Below are 15223 nucleotides of genomic sequence, written 5' to 3'. Positions count from 1 at the left end.
CAGGCATCTTGCTGTATATATATTGTTTCTAATCAACTTACTGTCCTGCAGGGTGGATGTTGTTTTCACCTGCAACTTCCAAAGCTTCAGTAACTTGGCCAAAGTCACAAAATTACCAAAGGTTAGTACCAGATTCAAACCTAGGTTATGGTAGTTATAAAGATAGAGAGCTAATTTTGTTTCTGATGTCCATCATTATATAATCCTTATAGAAGGAGATGAGCACATCAGACGAAGCCTGGACATGTGAAGCGTTAAACTCACTTTTTTGAGGTATTTTTAACACTTATTAGATGTGATGTGTCAGTCAATATAAGGGCATATGTAAATACAAGAAACTTAAAAAGGGTAAATAAATACTTCAGGGGAAGGCTTCAAAGATTTCTATTCTTTTGGTCCTCCCTTAAAGACTCTGTCCATATAAACCAATTTGCAGTAAGTAAAGTTGGCATTTCAGTAAAATGAGAGGGCTATATTGAAAGCTCTTTAGACTCATTATATTAACTGGATGATTGTTACTCTGATTTGGTGGCATGAAATAAGCCACAATTTCTCATTGTTTGTTTCTTGTGAAGTTGTTTTCAGGTAATTCAAAAGACTGGGCGCAAACCAAAATGTGTGTGCTTGGGCAGAAGTCAGTAATAAATAGCAATAATGTTTACAAATCCATCAAAACTATTTGAATAGGAATTTCAGCCCTGTAAAAATCTTTGCAAAGTGAACTCTTTAAAACAGTTTGACCTTAACATAAAATAAGGCCAAATAAAAAGCAGAGAGAGGAAGGAAGGAAGAGGAGAAGAGAGCATTGTTTGCAGGGAAAGCTCGGGCCACTGTGAAAACTTTTCACTTTTCTGAAGGAAATGCAGTGCAGCAGATGGTAAGAGTGGAAGTGAGATAAACATAGGAACTGGAAAAATAAGCGATACATTCTAACAGGTTCTGTATCAAAGATCTGGAGAAGTAGAAAGATTAGACAAGAAACTGTTCTGAAACTTGACAGTAGCTGTATCTTACCAAGTCTTAAACGCGCGTAGCAGAGATGGAAAGTGGAATTGCACAGACAGTAGGCTGTGATTATATTTTTCTGACAGTGAGAAGGGAAGGTCTCTTTAAGGATTATTTTTAAAGATAGAGATTTATCTAGGTAGAAATCTATAGTATAGATGTATAAAACACTTCACTTCTTGGCTACCTGTTTAACAATGGGATTTGATGCAGCCTTTGTTCTTGCTATAGAATTAGCACAAGACTCTGTAGTTTGGGTCTTAGATAATCTTTTCTTTTTTTTTCCCCAATTCTTTTTATGTTCCAGGCTAGTTAACTAATACTGAAATCTATGTCACCTGTTTCTGGTTATGGACGTGGTATGTGTAAGTGCCTGTAAGTGACCACACGCATACAGAGGCAGAAAGGGAAGTATATAAAAGAATGTTTTTATTTCTTAAAGATGAAGTCATCTAGTAAAGGAAGGAAAACATATTTACAAGTGAGAAAAGGGAATATATATATAAAGAGTGGAGGAAATGTTAAGTTTGGGCTGATTAAGGAAGCATCGTAGTCATTCTTAAGCTTCCTATGACATTGCACGTCTTTGCAATATGGAAACTGATTCACCAGCAAGGATCTGCCTCATTTAAGCCTATGTTTTGTGCGCCTGTATCTTGACCTAGTGACTGACAGTGAAAGAGAATACCAAAATATAGTAGCTCAACAAGAAATAGTTCTATAAAAATATAGTGTTACTGACAATAAGAAAACAGGCTAATATCCTAAGGGAAACCCAATTTTTATGAAAAAGTGATGTTTTCTCTATAATACTGTCAGTTTATGTTGGGGAACTTTTTAAGGTGCCCCCCCAAATCAGATCATTAGTAAAAGGAATGGATTTTGACAGTTTACATAAAATGCATACCTTCATATTTATTGCCAAAATATTAAATCTACTCATTCACCTTTTAAATTTATTTATCAATTGTTTAGTTAGTTTGCTGTGGTATAACATGGCTTCAGAATTCCTCATTTCCTTCCAAGGCCCTACACCTAATGTTGTCATTACAACTTTGCATTCTTCTTTTAAGGAGAGGCCTCTCCAATTGAATAAGCTTCAGGCCCCACAAGGCCTGCATCAACCTCTGTTAGTACCTTCAGTAAATATGAGTGATCTCATAGGAGACAGCTATGATCAAGAATGTTGTTTGCTTTCAACTTGCTAATTTTTGAAAAACCTTGAACAAGATTCCTAAAATTTCTTGGCATTTATGGTAGATATCTGAATTTCAAATCTGCTATTATTCTAGGATAGGTTGCCCTGAGCATAAAGAGAGTATAAATACTCATGGAAACTATTAAAACATTTTTCCATGTTTCTGAAAATCTAGGCAGTGCTCTGGATGTTATTTCTGTTTTTCTTGTGTTATCAGCAGCTAAGGACCTCTTGCTGGCCCTGAGGGAGGAGATGCTGTGGGAAGACCTTGTGGTGAAAGGAGTTTGAATGGATTGCTTGATAACACGGCTTCCCGGGTGGCTCAGACAGTTAAGAGTCTGCCTGCACTTCAGGAGACCTGGGTTCAATCCCTGGGTTGGAAAGATCCCCTAGAGAAGAGAACAGCTACCCACTCCAGTATTCTGGCCTGGAGAATTCCATGGGCAGAGGAGCCTGGCAGGCTACAGTCCATGGGGTGGCAAAGAGTTGGACACGACTGAGAGACTTTGACTTCACTTGATCACACACTGGGACGATCCCTAGTTGTGGAAGCTGATTATGGATTTGAGTTTGGAGAAGGCTGATTGTAACCTAGAATACTTGCCCACCTCCCCAGATATGGAAACTTCATTAGGATTACATTCAGCTGTAAGAATAGGTTCCTGAAAGTTTCCCAGGACTCTTCCACTTATAATCCATTGTCGGGAATTTATTTTTAACTTAAGGAGTGGTCCACCTCATGAAAAGAGAGGGTGGGAACATGTTACTCATTATCAGGTGACCACTCGCCCACCTGTAAGTTCTGTTACTGTGGAGCATTTTCAGCTTCAAAGGCCATTGTTTTTATCTTTACTTGATTATTGGGATAATGAATAACTCAAAGCATTGTGGCAGTCAGTTCTTAGCACATGCATGTTTTTTTCCAATCCAGTAAATATTTATTGAACACTTGCTATACTAGACATTTTGGGCCATGCTGTGATTACTATGTGAGTAAATGCAGGGAAGGTCTTGGCTATTTTGGAATTTACATTTTAGTGAGGAGGCAGACATTAATAAAATAATCACAAAAGTGGTACACGGTGGTTTGAAAGAGTGAGGAAGGTTAAAATGTTCTTAAGAATGTGACACTTTAGTTGCTCTCTAATGCTAAATTAATTATGTAAAACAAGCAATAGGGTTCCAAGCAGAGGGGCAGCATGGCAAAAGACTAGTGAGCTTGCAGATTGTGGTGGAACCACAGTGGGACTTGACACAGATGAGAGATGTATGGGCCAGAGAGATCAGGAAGAACAATGATCATAGGGTGAAGGACAGGAAATAATGAGAGGAAGCATAGGACAGGGAGATAAATACTTTGAAAATGGAGCATTACAGGCAAATCTGAGCTTCCCATAAACATGGTAGAGAGAGAAAATGAAAAAGTAAAATATAGATAATTTCAGTGGTCATGCAGTAGAAAAAAACAGGGTTTATCAGAAGAAATAAATGTTATCCCCTATTTGTGAGCTCTGAGAGTCATTTATCATCATTAGGGTATTTGAACTACTGTTGGATAAAGGGCATTCAGATAGGGACCAAAGTTTTTGTTAGCTGCTGTCCCACAGTATGCATTCTCCATTGGTCTTGGCTTTTTGGATGTGTGGCGTGAGTAAAGCCTTAATTATAATGAGTAAATTATATTGTGGCGATGGAACACTGTGGTAATGAGTGATTGCTTATGACTCATATTCCTACATGGATTATGAGAACGGAGAAGCCTCTCTGGGGTGAATTGTTAAACAAGAAAGAATAAACAATTAGATTGTATGGAAAATGGTATTCAAAGATCATAACTTTCTCAGATTGGTTTGATCTTTCTGTGTAGACTAGGTTCACTTGTTAGGGAGACAGTTTCAGAGATTGTGAGCTTTGGTTTTACTTTTCGTTGTTGATGATGATGATGGTGACGATGGTGATGTTGGTGATGATGGTGATGGTGAAGTTGGAGATGATGGTGATGTTGGTGATGATGATGGTGATGATGGTGATGGTGATGTTGGTGATGATGATGATGATGATGATGGTGACGATGGTGACATTGGTGATGATGATGGTGATATTGGTGATTTGGTGATGATGACGGTGATGATGGTGACCATGATAATGGTGATGGTGATGCTGTTGATGTTGGTGATGATGATAATTTCCTAAAGGGAATGCTGGGTTTGAAGCTTGAAGACTGAGGCCAGAAAACTGAAAGTTAATGGTTTCTTGATGGCTGAACAACAGATCCCTGAATAGGTCAATTACAGTTCAGAGTATTATCATTTACAGACCATCAGGCCTTACTTTGTCTCCTCTTTGGAACAAGAGATGGCTTAATTTTGTAGAATCCTCCTCTGAACGGAACATAGTAGTTGCAGTGGCTTTTCCTTTCAGTTGCAGTGAGGGTTTTTTTTTTTGTTGTTGTTGTTGTTTGTTCCTTTGATTGGTTTGGTTTGAGGCAAAGCAGGGGAAGAGAAAATAAAACTTATTTAAACATAAACTTTGAAATATGTATTTCAGAAATGTCTTTTAAAGTAAGATGCCTCCTCTACTTGCTTGTAAATGTTCTTGTGAGAAATAACGAGGAGTGAAATTTCTTGAATGATATAGTGCTGAATATTTGCCTTATTTTATCTCATGTGGAAATTTCCCTTATGTTCCAAATCTTAAGTAAACTTAAACTTTTCCCATAGAGGCTGATACTGATGTCAGGAATAAATATTCAGGACTGTAGAAAGAATTTATAAACCACTGTTCTTTCTTCCTAAGTTATCAATAATTTCAATGTGACTTTTATTTGATACAGTTACCATAAACATTAGTATTTTCAACAATTTTCCCTTACTAGCTGTAATAAAATGCCACAGATATTACAGTGGTCATCTGTTGACTGTAGAGACAGTTTCTTTTCAGAATAACAGAATTAGCCCTGGACCATTGTTATCAAACATTTAAGGATTGTTTCCTGATCTGGAGTCTAAAAATTTATAATCAAATAAATGTGGATTCCGTTTTTTGATCTGTTTGATTCATATTCTGGGGTATGAAAAAGGAAAGGAAAGTTACAGGGAAATCGCATGCATTTAAAAATGTTTGTGTACTGAATATAACTATCCAGAACACAGCAAAACCCTACATTTTCTTATATATTTATTGTAAGTCAAGGGGGACTTGAGACAGGCATCATTATAGGGAGCCACAGAATAAAGGGTGTACTCTATTCACACCATTGAAATGTTTAGATTTTATTTTTAGACATTAGCAAAAAAAGGGTAACAATTGAATGTTTTTATTTTTTGTCTCTGGAGATGTAACAATGTCTGTAATTTGGCAATGTAGAGTTAATTTAACATGACACCTCTGTTTGGATAATCTATAACCAAACAATTGTTTTAAGCCAAACAACATTGTGGAGGCTATTAGGCAAAGCAAACACAAACTGAATCTTAAACTTAAATGTCCTCGCCCTTCAATACAAGCTGCAGTTTTCTGTTTTTGACTGTTACAGTCCTTTAACCAAAGCTATCTTGTCTGATGATAAAACCATAAGTGTATGAAGCTCACACATTTTTCATCTCTTTTATGACCTTATCTTTCATGAGCGGCTTCTGTGAAGGTATCCTAACTATAGGAAGCACCTGGAAAACATATGTGATATCTATTCTCTGATAAGCAGTTGTGAACAAGAAAGTAGATCTGTCATTTCTGAACTGTTCATTGTTAAAAAATACTTTGATGATTTAGCTGATTGCAAAATACATTATAGGGATGACTAACAGCTACAGTAACACTCCTAGTCAAGAAAGTTCAATAGTTTCATTGTACAAGAATTTCTATAAGAGGTTAATATTGATAGGAACTACATGGATTAAAAGAGCAGGATTGAGAAAGGCTGTTTGCCTGCATGACTGCTTTCAAACACTGCTGCTATTTTGCGCGGAAAAAGTGACTGCCTCAGAACGTGGCAAGTCTTTAATTTCTACAGGAATGTCTAACTTTCAGTGAAAAGATATTTATTTGTGTTTTGAAATGATTTTTGCCTTGCAAATAGAGCCACTGCTTTTACCACCTTGCCAACAATACCTAATATGGAATCAAAAGACACTGTTTCATATGTTCCAAAGACTATATTCTAGTGCATTTCCCTGAGTCATTTGTGATGTTTTATAGTGCTCAATAATGCCTTCAATTTCCTCCTATAGGGCTTTCATTGATTCTGAAAACTAAACTAAGAAAAATGGAAGGGCCCACAAAATATGTATAATATCTTATAAAAGAGCAACAAAAGAGTTTAATCTTGCAATGGAAAACCATTAACTGCATAGCCATAATTTCAGAAATATTGTAGATTTTGTTACCATTTGACATTTATTCCATTTCATCATTTATGAATTGGTCTCTGGATGTATATAGTGGTTATCCCATTAAATGTGTTTGTGCTTTGCTAAAAATATACTGAAATTTCTATTTAAAAGCATGTGAATAAAGAATTTAGCAAGTAAATGAATGGATATCAAATGGATTTCTAGCTCTTTCTATAATACTCATCCTAGCATCCTTTTCTCTCCCTTTCCTCTTCCTACCAACAAAGCTTTTGAAGCAGTATCTGAACAAATTTGTCATTATCTTAGCTATTAATTATTCATGCCATTTTTTCATAAGCTGTTCTAGAGTGCTGCTTTCAAACATATAAGAATCAAAATTGGATAAAAGTTAAAAAAAAAGATGGTCAATGAAGTCATTCCCATTCAAATCAAGAAGAGGCTGAAATTGGGTTAATATCAAAATAAAGTTCTATTTATAAATTTTCCATGAGAATAAATATTGATAGGAAAGAAGCAAGTCTCTATTGTGAGGGGAAAATACTGTTTCTTAAAGTAATTTAGAGATTTCATATTCGATTAAATTATTTTTTAATCATTTCATTTTTCATTAGTAAAAAGATTAAAAATGAATTAGGTGAAAACATTACCATAAAAATGAGAGCTGGTTTCCTGAAATAAACTTAAATGATGAAGGGTTTAAAAGTTGAAAAATGTGACATATCTTAGTTATTAAATAGTGCTGAAAGCAATTAATTAGTAAATGTAATGATATTGCAATAGGTTATGCTAAAAAGTATAAAGCCAAAATCTAATTTTCTAACTGCGCAGTGAGCAATGGTTATTGATTAAGCATTTCTGTATAATTTGATTTTAGCAAGTTCTAAGTAAATAGTACACCTAAAATAAAAATGAAGAAACAAGGCTTATATATGATGAGGAGAAAGCAGCTATCTATCACATCTTGCTGTCTTTGTTGCTAGACCTCAATTCAACTATAATATCCTAATGGATTTGGAGTGTGGTCTTTGGAATTGGGCTGACTTGGAATCAATTCTTGGCTCTGCTACTGAACAGCGGTGTGCTTGGGCATCTTCTCACATATCTGCCTATTGGTTTAGTCTTCTGAAATATAGGGATAATAATACATGGCAGAGTTGTTGATGTGATATGATGTTCATTTAACTAGTTCTGTATGGTGCCTAAGAAATAGTAGCCATGTTTAAGTTCCATACTGAATCTGAACTTTGTGACATTATCTCTTCTTTATTCATATTTATGATTTCAGTATTTGGCACATAGCAGACATTGAGGTAAATATAAATTTAATTCTGACCTATTTTTTTCTATATCTAAATATTAATATATCATTTCATATGATACTCTTATGCTTTTGGTCATTTTTCCATTTTGGGGTTCTTTAAGAAAACACAAGTAATTAGTCAATGACTTTTATTCTTCTCACTCAGGATTTATTTTTATTAATGTGACGCATATTGTACATTTAATCAGTTTCATAAATGGTTTAAAATAATTGTGAAATGTAATTTCTTTAGAGCTGTTAATTGTGTACTATCAGCTATTTTCGAGTGCTTCTTTACTGAATACTCTGCAGTATTTATTTTCAGTCATTTTCTAATTATACGTGCTGCATAATGAAACAAATTAGATCAAATTGTTCCATGAATCAGGATTATCAATACTGAGTATTGCTGCAGATGTTGGCCCAAGTTGAAATCTAAGCTCTACAGTTTTGATTTGGCAGTTAAGTGATATTTAATGAAGGTATTTTGTTATATGAAATTACTAGTTCAATCAAGCCCTTAATAGTTGAATGATAATATTTTCATTTTGAGTGATTTACTAAAGTTCTATGTGTATCAAATGTCTGCTGAGATTTGCAGTCATCCTGCCACCTTCTTTTCCTAGTAGTTACTGATGAAAATGATCATGAGTAAATTTGGTCCATACTGAATGAGGGAAAGGACTTCATTCAGTCAACCATCAAACAGTAGGAATATTTCTTGAATTGTCTCTTGTTAGCATCTTAAAACTCTGTCTGGATCCTATTTTTGCATCGCTGAAATGTCTTTAGTTTCACCACCTTCAAGCTGCCATTTTTCCTGCACATTAACTTAGCTGCTGCTGCTGCTGCTAAGTTGCTTCAGTTGTGTCCAACTCTGTGCGACCCCACAGACGGCAGCCCACCAGGCTCTGCCGGTCCCTGGGATTCTCCAGGCAAGAACACTGGAGTGGGTTGCCATTTCCTTCTCCAATAATCTTTTTCTTTGGGGAAGTGGTTCTCATTTTTAATCTGGAAAAAAAAAATAGTTTTTAAACATGGAGCCCCTGGACGTGAAACCTACAGAGTTCAGACTCATTTAAGATTATGCCTCCAAATTTCAGATATTTTATTGGTTCCTTTTTCTGGGAAGCTTCCACGACACCAAGTTTTCATTAAATGTCATGCCTCTGTGCTTCTGTCACCATGGACTGCTCGCATGAAATCATTAATTGCATGAGATTGCGGTCTGTTCATTTGTCTCTGTCCTAATCTACAGGTTGTATGAGAGAAGGAACCATCTTTGTTTTGTATCCTTAGTGCTCAGAGACTCAAAAGTAGTCGTTTAATCCGTTAACTAAGAATGTTTTATATCACTTCTGTCTAATAAAGATAGACATAATAGATAGATACATAGATCTAAGTCAATTCTTTTAACTTCTAAGTGTTGTGATAACTCTTCAATATATTCTTCCGCACATACTTGTTTCTCACTGTGTTTCTGAATACTTTTCCTTCCAAATATGTAATTTGCCAAATAAAGTATTTTAGAGTAGACTTAATTCCAGTCTCACAAAAAATTTAGTGAAGGGATATCTGGGATGTGAGTTAGATTGTTATTACAGATTAAGTGAGGGAAAACTCAAGGACCACAGGTCTGACAAAGTGTATTCATAGAAAATAAATATGTGTTCATTACTGTATTTGTGTTACATGATCATGTCAGTTCCCCAATGCTTCTCCATCTTCAACAGGAAGGTAGAACTTCAAAATTAATTAGAAGGTTCTCCATGGTCAATGTCATTTCATGCTTTTGGTCTCTGAGTTTCTATATCTTATGTGATCTCATTTGGAATTATTCATGGACTACCCTGGTTATTTTTGTCAATGGCAACCTCTCTTATGCATGTGGGGTGTCTCCTTAACTAGATTATATGGTTCTTAGGAGAAAGCTTCTTTTTGTTTTTCATATATTTCATTGCATCTTCAAATATATGCCTTGTCAATGTTAATTACTGATTGAATTTTGCATAGCAGTGTTTTCAACAATTAAACTGTAATAGTAAACGTCAGGAAGATTTACTTCTCTCTGTGTACACAGAATGATATAAATAATAACTGAATATAATACTTACCCAAGTAGTTCTGATGAAAATTTTACTCTCTGTTCTCTGGGTCCTTGGATGTGTGAGTTTTAACAGTGTAGTCTCATGCTTAGTTTTTTATCCATCTCTCTATGACTAAAATTCAACTATTTTAAGGTGTATGTGTTCTTTCTTCAACTAGTGGGATGGGGAGGGCGTAGGGAGACAAGAAAGGATGTTTTCGAAAGAATACCAAGCTGATAGGAGACTCAAATTTAGCCCCTAACCTTTTACAAACTGCTGATTTGGGTGGTCTTCATGATGCCTCTCTGTGGTCCCCATAGCCCTACTGTTCTGCTTGTTAGGGGAAGGAGATGGCTGGGAAGCACTTATTGCTGAAGCATGAGAAGGCTTAGGGGAGATTCCCCATGTGGAAATAAATGTTGTAGCTCTAAGACTGTAGATAAGTCACCCTATCTGTACATCAACTTCCTGATGGGTGAACTTGTCTTATTTGGGCTGCATGTTCTCCAGAGTCCCCTGTGATGCTCGCATCTCTGTTTCAAGATCACAAGATATGAGAAAAGTGCTTAGAAGGCATGGATGTTGTTTAAAATATATAGGTTGATGCTCTAGTCTTCACTGTTGGTGGAGGGGGTGCATTTTCCTTTGTAGACTCCTCTGCACCCGTGCCTGGAGTTAACTTCCATTCAGTCTGTGGGAAAGCAAGGAAAAGGTCACTCACCTAGGTGGTAGATTCTAGTGTGAATTATAGTCCCCATGAAAAATAGAGCTTTGGTAAAGTCAGTATCAGTTCAGTTCAGTTGCTCTGTTGCGTCCGATTCTTTATGACCCCATGGATTGCAGAAGCCAGACTTCCTTGTCCATCACCAACTCTGAGAGCTTGCTCAAACTCATGTCCATCGAGTTGGTGATGCCATCCTACCATCTCATCCTCTGTTGTCCCCTTCTCCTCCTGCCTTCAGTCTTTCCTGGAATCAGGATCTTTTTGAATGAGTCAGTTCTTTGAATCAGGTGGCCAAAGTATCATTGGAGCTTCAACTTCAGTATCAGCCCTTCCAGTGAATATTCAGGACTGATTTCCTTTACGACTGACTAGTTTGATCTCCTTGAAGTCCAAGGGATTCTAAAGAATCTTCTCCAACACCACAGTTCAAAAGCATCAATTCTTCAGTGCTCAGCTTTCCCTAAACTGGGTCACACATCCCTGGTGGCACTCCAGAAGATTTGGTGGTATAGGATATTGTTTTAAGTAACATTGACTTAGTTGGTAACAAAGTTTTCGGGTTTCTTAAATTCTTCCAATATACTAAAAGGCCATGGAGCCTCCTCATGTGTAGAGGCTGAGAACCAGTCCTATTTGTGTCTGAGAAGTGAGAGCTGGTCTCTAACCCTGATCTCCCAATTGGTTGGTGCATCTGTGTTTCATGTGAGCTACAAAAAAAAGGAGCACAGCAGATTCAAACTGTTACCTTACTACTGAGCCTTTGTACATACATCTCTTATGATTCTGACTGTGTCTTGCACTCTATTTATGAACTTGCTCTCTATAATGAGTTTTATACTCCTTTCAAATATATCCTACTATGCCTACCATAGTTCCTTAAACCTGGTAGATGCTCAATAAACATTTTCTGGAGAGGATTTCATTTTGATAATCCAGAAAAGAAGAGATAACTCACTTTTCAAAGAGCCTTTAATTCCAGGCATGAAGTTTGGTGGTATGGGCATGTGTTTGATTCTTTGTTACCCACCAGAGGCAGTACTTCTCTATTAGGGAAATTAAGTTCAGCAGAGCTGTCACTGGATTTCTGCATTGTATTTCTTTACTTTTATTTGACTTTTTAAAATGATTTATTTTTGTGAAGCTATATATAGAAGTGAATGTAAAATTTATGGAGTTTAAACTTTAAAACTCATATTAACATCATACTACTGTCATTGTAATAATAATTGTTTCCTGAAAATTTTGTATTTTCTAGGTTACTGTGAAAGATTTTAAAAATTCAATGTATAATTTATAACAATATAAATATTTAAGTACTATTAATATTAGAGCTTTAACAATTGTGTGAAAAATAGTTATTGAATGCTTCAAAGGGCAAGCAATTTGACTTTAAAAATTTAGCATTATTAGATTCAAGGTTTAGTTTCCCTATTTTTAATTTATATTCTTTTCATTTTTGTCATCACATCACATTTTTTTGTTATTCTGTTTTCTGATTTCTCTTATCCTTATAAATAGGAATGTTTAATATTATTGTTTGCACTGTATTAAAGTCAGTTATTTTTCTTTAAAGCAGTAGTTCAGTTCAGTTCAGTTCAGTTGCTCAGTCGTGTCCTACTCTTTGCGACCCCATGAATCGCAGCATGCCAGGCCTCCCTGTCCATCAGCGACTCCCAGAGTTCACTCAGACTCACGTCCATCAAGGCAGTGATGCCATCCAGCCATCTCATCCTCTGTCGTCCCCTTCTCCTCCTGACCCCAATCCCTCCCAGCATCAGAGTCTTTTCCAATGAGTCAACTCTTCTCATGAGGTGGCCAAAGTACTGGAGTTTCAGCTTCAGCATCATTCCTTCCAAAGAAATCCCAGGGCTGATCTCCTTCAGAATGGACTGGTTGGATCTCCTTGCAGTCCAAGGCACTCTCAGGAGTCTTCTCCAACACCACAGTTCAAAAGCATCAATTCTTCGGCACTCTGCCTTCTTCACAGTCCAACTCTCTTTGTTACATTATCATTTAAAATGAAGGCACTTACAAAATTAGACCTTTTGCTTTTAAAATGTGGTCATGTTAGTATGTTTCTCATTCTTTGCCGTAAGTATACTTTTGCTCAAAGTATATTACATCATTTTTCTTTTTTATGTGAAATGAAGGCATGATTTTGCAAACCAGTTGTACTTATTCAAGAACAAATATAGGTTTATAGCTTTCTACATTGTGAAGACTTGTGTGACTAGCTCATCTTATATGATAATCATTCAATTATGACCTTTTTATACCCATTTTTAAAATAAATACAAACACATTTTAGTAAGCTTAATGATGGAGAAAAAGAAAATATTCAAAATAACTCACTTTCAACCCAAACACAAATATGTCTTCTCTGCTGCATCTTGCCTTTATAAAAATGTAATTTGGAAATAAGCAAGTTACAGTTTTCTGTATTGAAAGCTGTATAAAGAATACATATGGATTTTCATTTTTTTCTTCTGTCTAATACTAATAATTCCAAATGAAAAATTTTATGGAAATGTTTTTAGTATTTATAGCAGTTTATTTATTTATGATTAATGTTTATTTATTATAAAGCCATAATAGTTATCAAAATGATTAATCATAGACCTGTGTTCAGTATAATGACCATGTATGTAACAATTATATAATTAGACATATGCTAAGGACATCCCTGTAGGAGGATTTGAATGTCAAAGAGAGGGCTTTAATCACGTCTCCTTCTCTCTGTATGTTGCTGTTTTCCAGGTGATGATGAAGGAGTCCAGGAGACAGCAGAATCAGATGGGGACACGCAGTCAGAGAAACCAGGGCAGCCTGCAGTTGAGACAGACGACTGGGATGGACCAGGTAGGACAAAAATGTAAAATCAACCATCTGGGGCTACTATCCACTTTTTTTTCCCCTTGAATTTGAATTAAATAATAAAACTCTTATACTCTCATCTCTGATTTTAAAAACTTTGTGTATATGTTACACAGAAGGCTGAATAAATAACATCATTTAAAGAAGATTTTATCTTTGGTAAACCAGTGTAAAAACCAGTGTTACCTCTACTTGAAGTTTTCATCTTTGTTTTCTTTTATATTAATATAAGAATTTAGTCATTTCTTCTTGCATTTTCTTTGAACAGAGATCTTTATGCTATTTCTATCTTTAAACTGGTCATACTTTTAAAGCTTCGAACAATAACAGTACTCCAAAGAAATTCATTTAGTTTAGTCATGTTGTAAGTCATAGATTCAGTCACAGTATGTGTTTAGAAGTTTAGAAAATATTAGCAGATACTCCCCTTTGAGTCAAGATTTTGGTAACATTTTCACTTTTACAAATGAAAAATAAAGTCAGTTTAAAAGACCTTGATACTTAATCATTTCAAGAAAAAGAAAAACTAACGTAAAATACTCTAAAACACCAACATCATTTTACAAAGATATATACAGTTATAAGAACCCTGTGGATAAAAAACATTTATGCCAACTTTATTTGGTGCCAACTAATTTGAAGTTTATGGTATATTTATAAATGGAGACTATTACATCATAGGGCTTAAGGATATAGACGAGTTTTGAAATTGTTTTATTCATAATTTCCAAAGCAGTAACATTTTTCATTAAGAAAGATCCCTATATTTCAATCACATTTTCACCCTTGCATGACTTTGCAAATTGCTCTCTGTTGTGCATGAAGAAGAGAGGAACTCCAGTTTTCTGAGACCAGCAGCTGGAAAATATAATGCAAACAAAAATGAAGATACAGTATATCTGATTATTATGATATCATTTCTAATGTTATTTATGCCATATGCAAATATTTGTATTCTGTATACTATAGCATAGTGTTACACAGGATTTTGGATCAAAATGTATTATATTTAAAGTACTATATTACCAAATTTTAAGCATTTGAAAGAAAATGTGGACATGTGGCATTTTCACCTTATCGCATAATACTTATGTCTCAATATAGGTAAGAATTCCCTTGATTAAAATAAAATAAGAAACCAACTTTGGAAAAAAGTTTTTGTCCTTGGAGATTACATTTAACTTAAAAAGGTGGGCAGCTTTACGTTGTATGGTTGTTCATTCATGGAATTGGGTATGTATTGGCTACTTAGAAGACTTTTTACATTTAGATTAGATGGCCTTTCTGATATGCCTACCTGCAAAGGGTACATTCTGGATTCTCTCAAAGGGGCAAACTTGGAGGTGGCTGGTTTTCCTCCTTGCTCAAGACTGAGGCCCACAGTGTTCCCAGTGACTTGGAAGTATGTAAGCAAATTTCAGAAGGGTAGTGAATTATTAATCACATACCGAACACCCAATGCTACCTTTTTCAGGAATATTTTCCAGAAAGAAAGTCATATGTTAGGTAAAAAAGGAGGGGAGCAAGGGTAAAGCATGATAAAATTTTTCACATCTGAGTTATTTAATGTACTTAATGTATCTGGTTTTATTCAGCTGATATCAGTGAAAATGTATATACTCTTTCTGTGGCACATTTGAATGTGAAAAAACTTTAAAGGAAAAATGTGCACCTCCAAGCAGG

The 15223-nt window shown here is 35.4% G+C and overlaps 1 protein-coding gene across 1 annotated transcript in view; it reads left to right on the top strand.

Annotated features, from left to right (window-relative positions):
- ZFPM2 (zinc finger protein, FOG family member 2) overlaps positions 1-15223 on the top strand; it is a 522659-nt gene that overhangs the window by 117529 nt on the left and 389907 nt on the right. Inside the window, exon 3 of the mRNA XM_069600394.1 lies at positions 13424-13525. Within this exon, the coding sequence (XP_069456495.1) occupies positions 13424-13525 (102 nt within the window). The remainder of the gene's footprint in view (positions 1-13423; positions 13526-15223) is intronic.

This window comes from Ovis canadensis, chromosome 9 (genome assembly GCF_042477335.2).
Source record: "Ovis canadensis isolate MfBH-ARS-UI-01 breed Bighorn chromosome 9, ARS-UI_OviCan_v2, whole genome shotgun sequence".
Lineage (NCBI taxonomy): Eukaryota > Metazoa > Chordata > Mammalia > Artiodactyla > Bovidae > Ovis > Ovis canadensis.
This window is presented reverse-complemented; position numbering and strand designations above follow the sequence as displayed.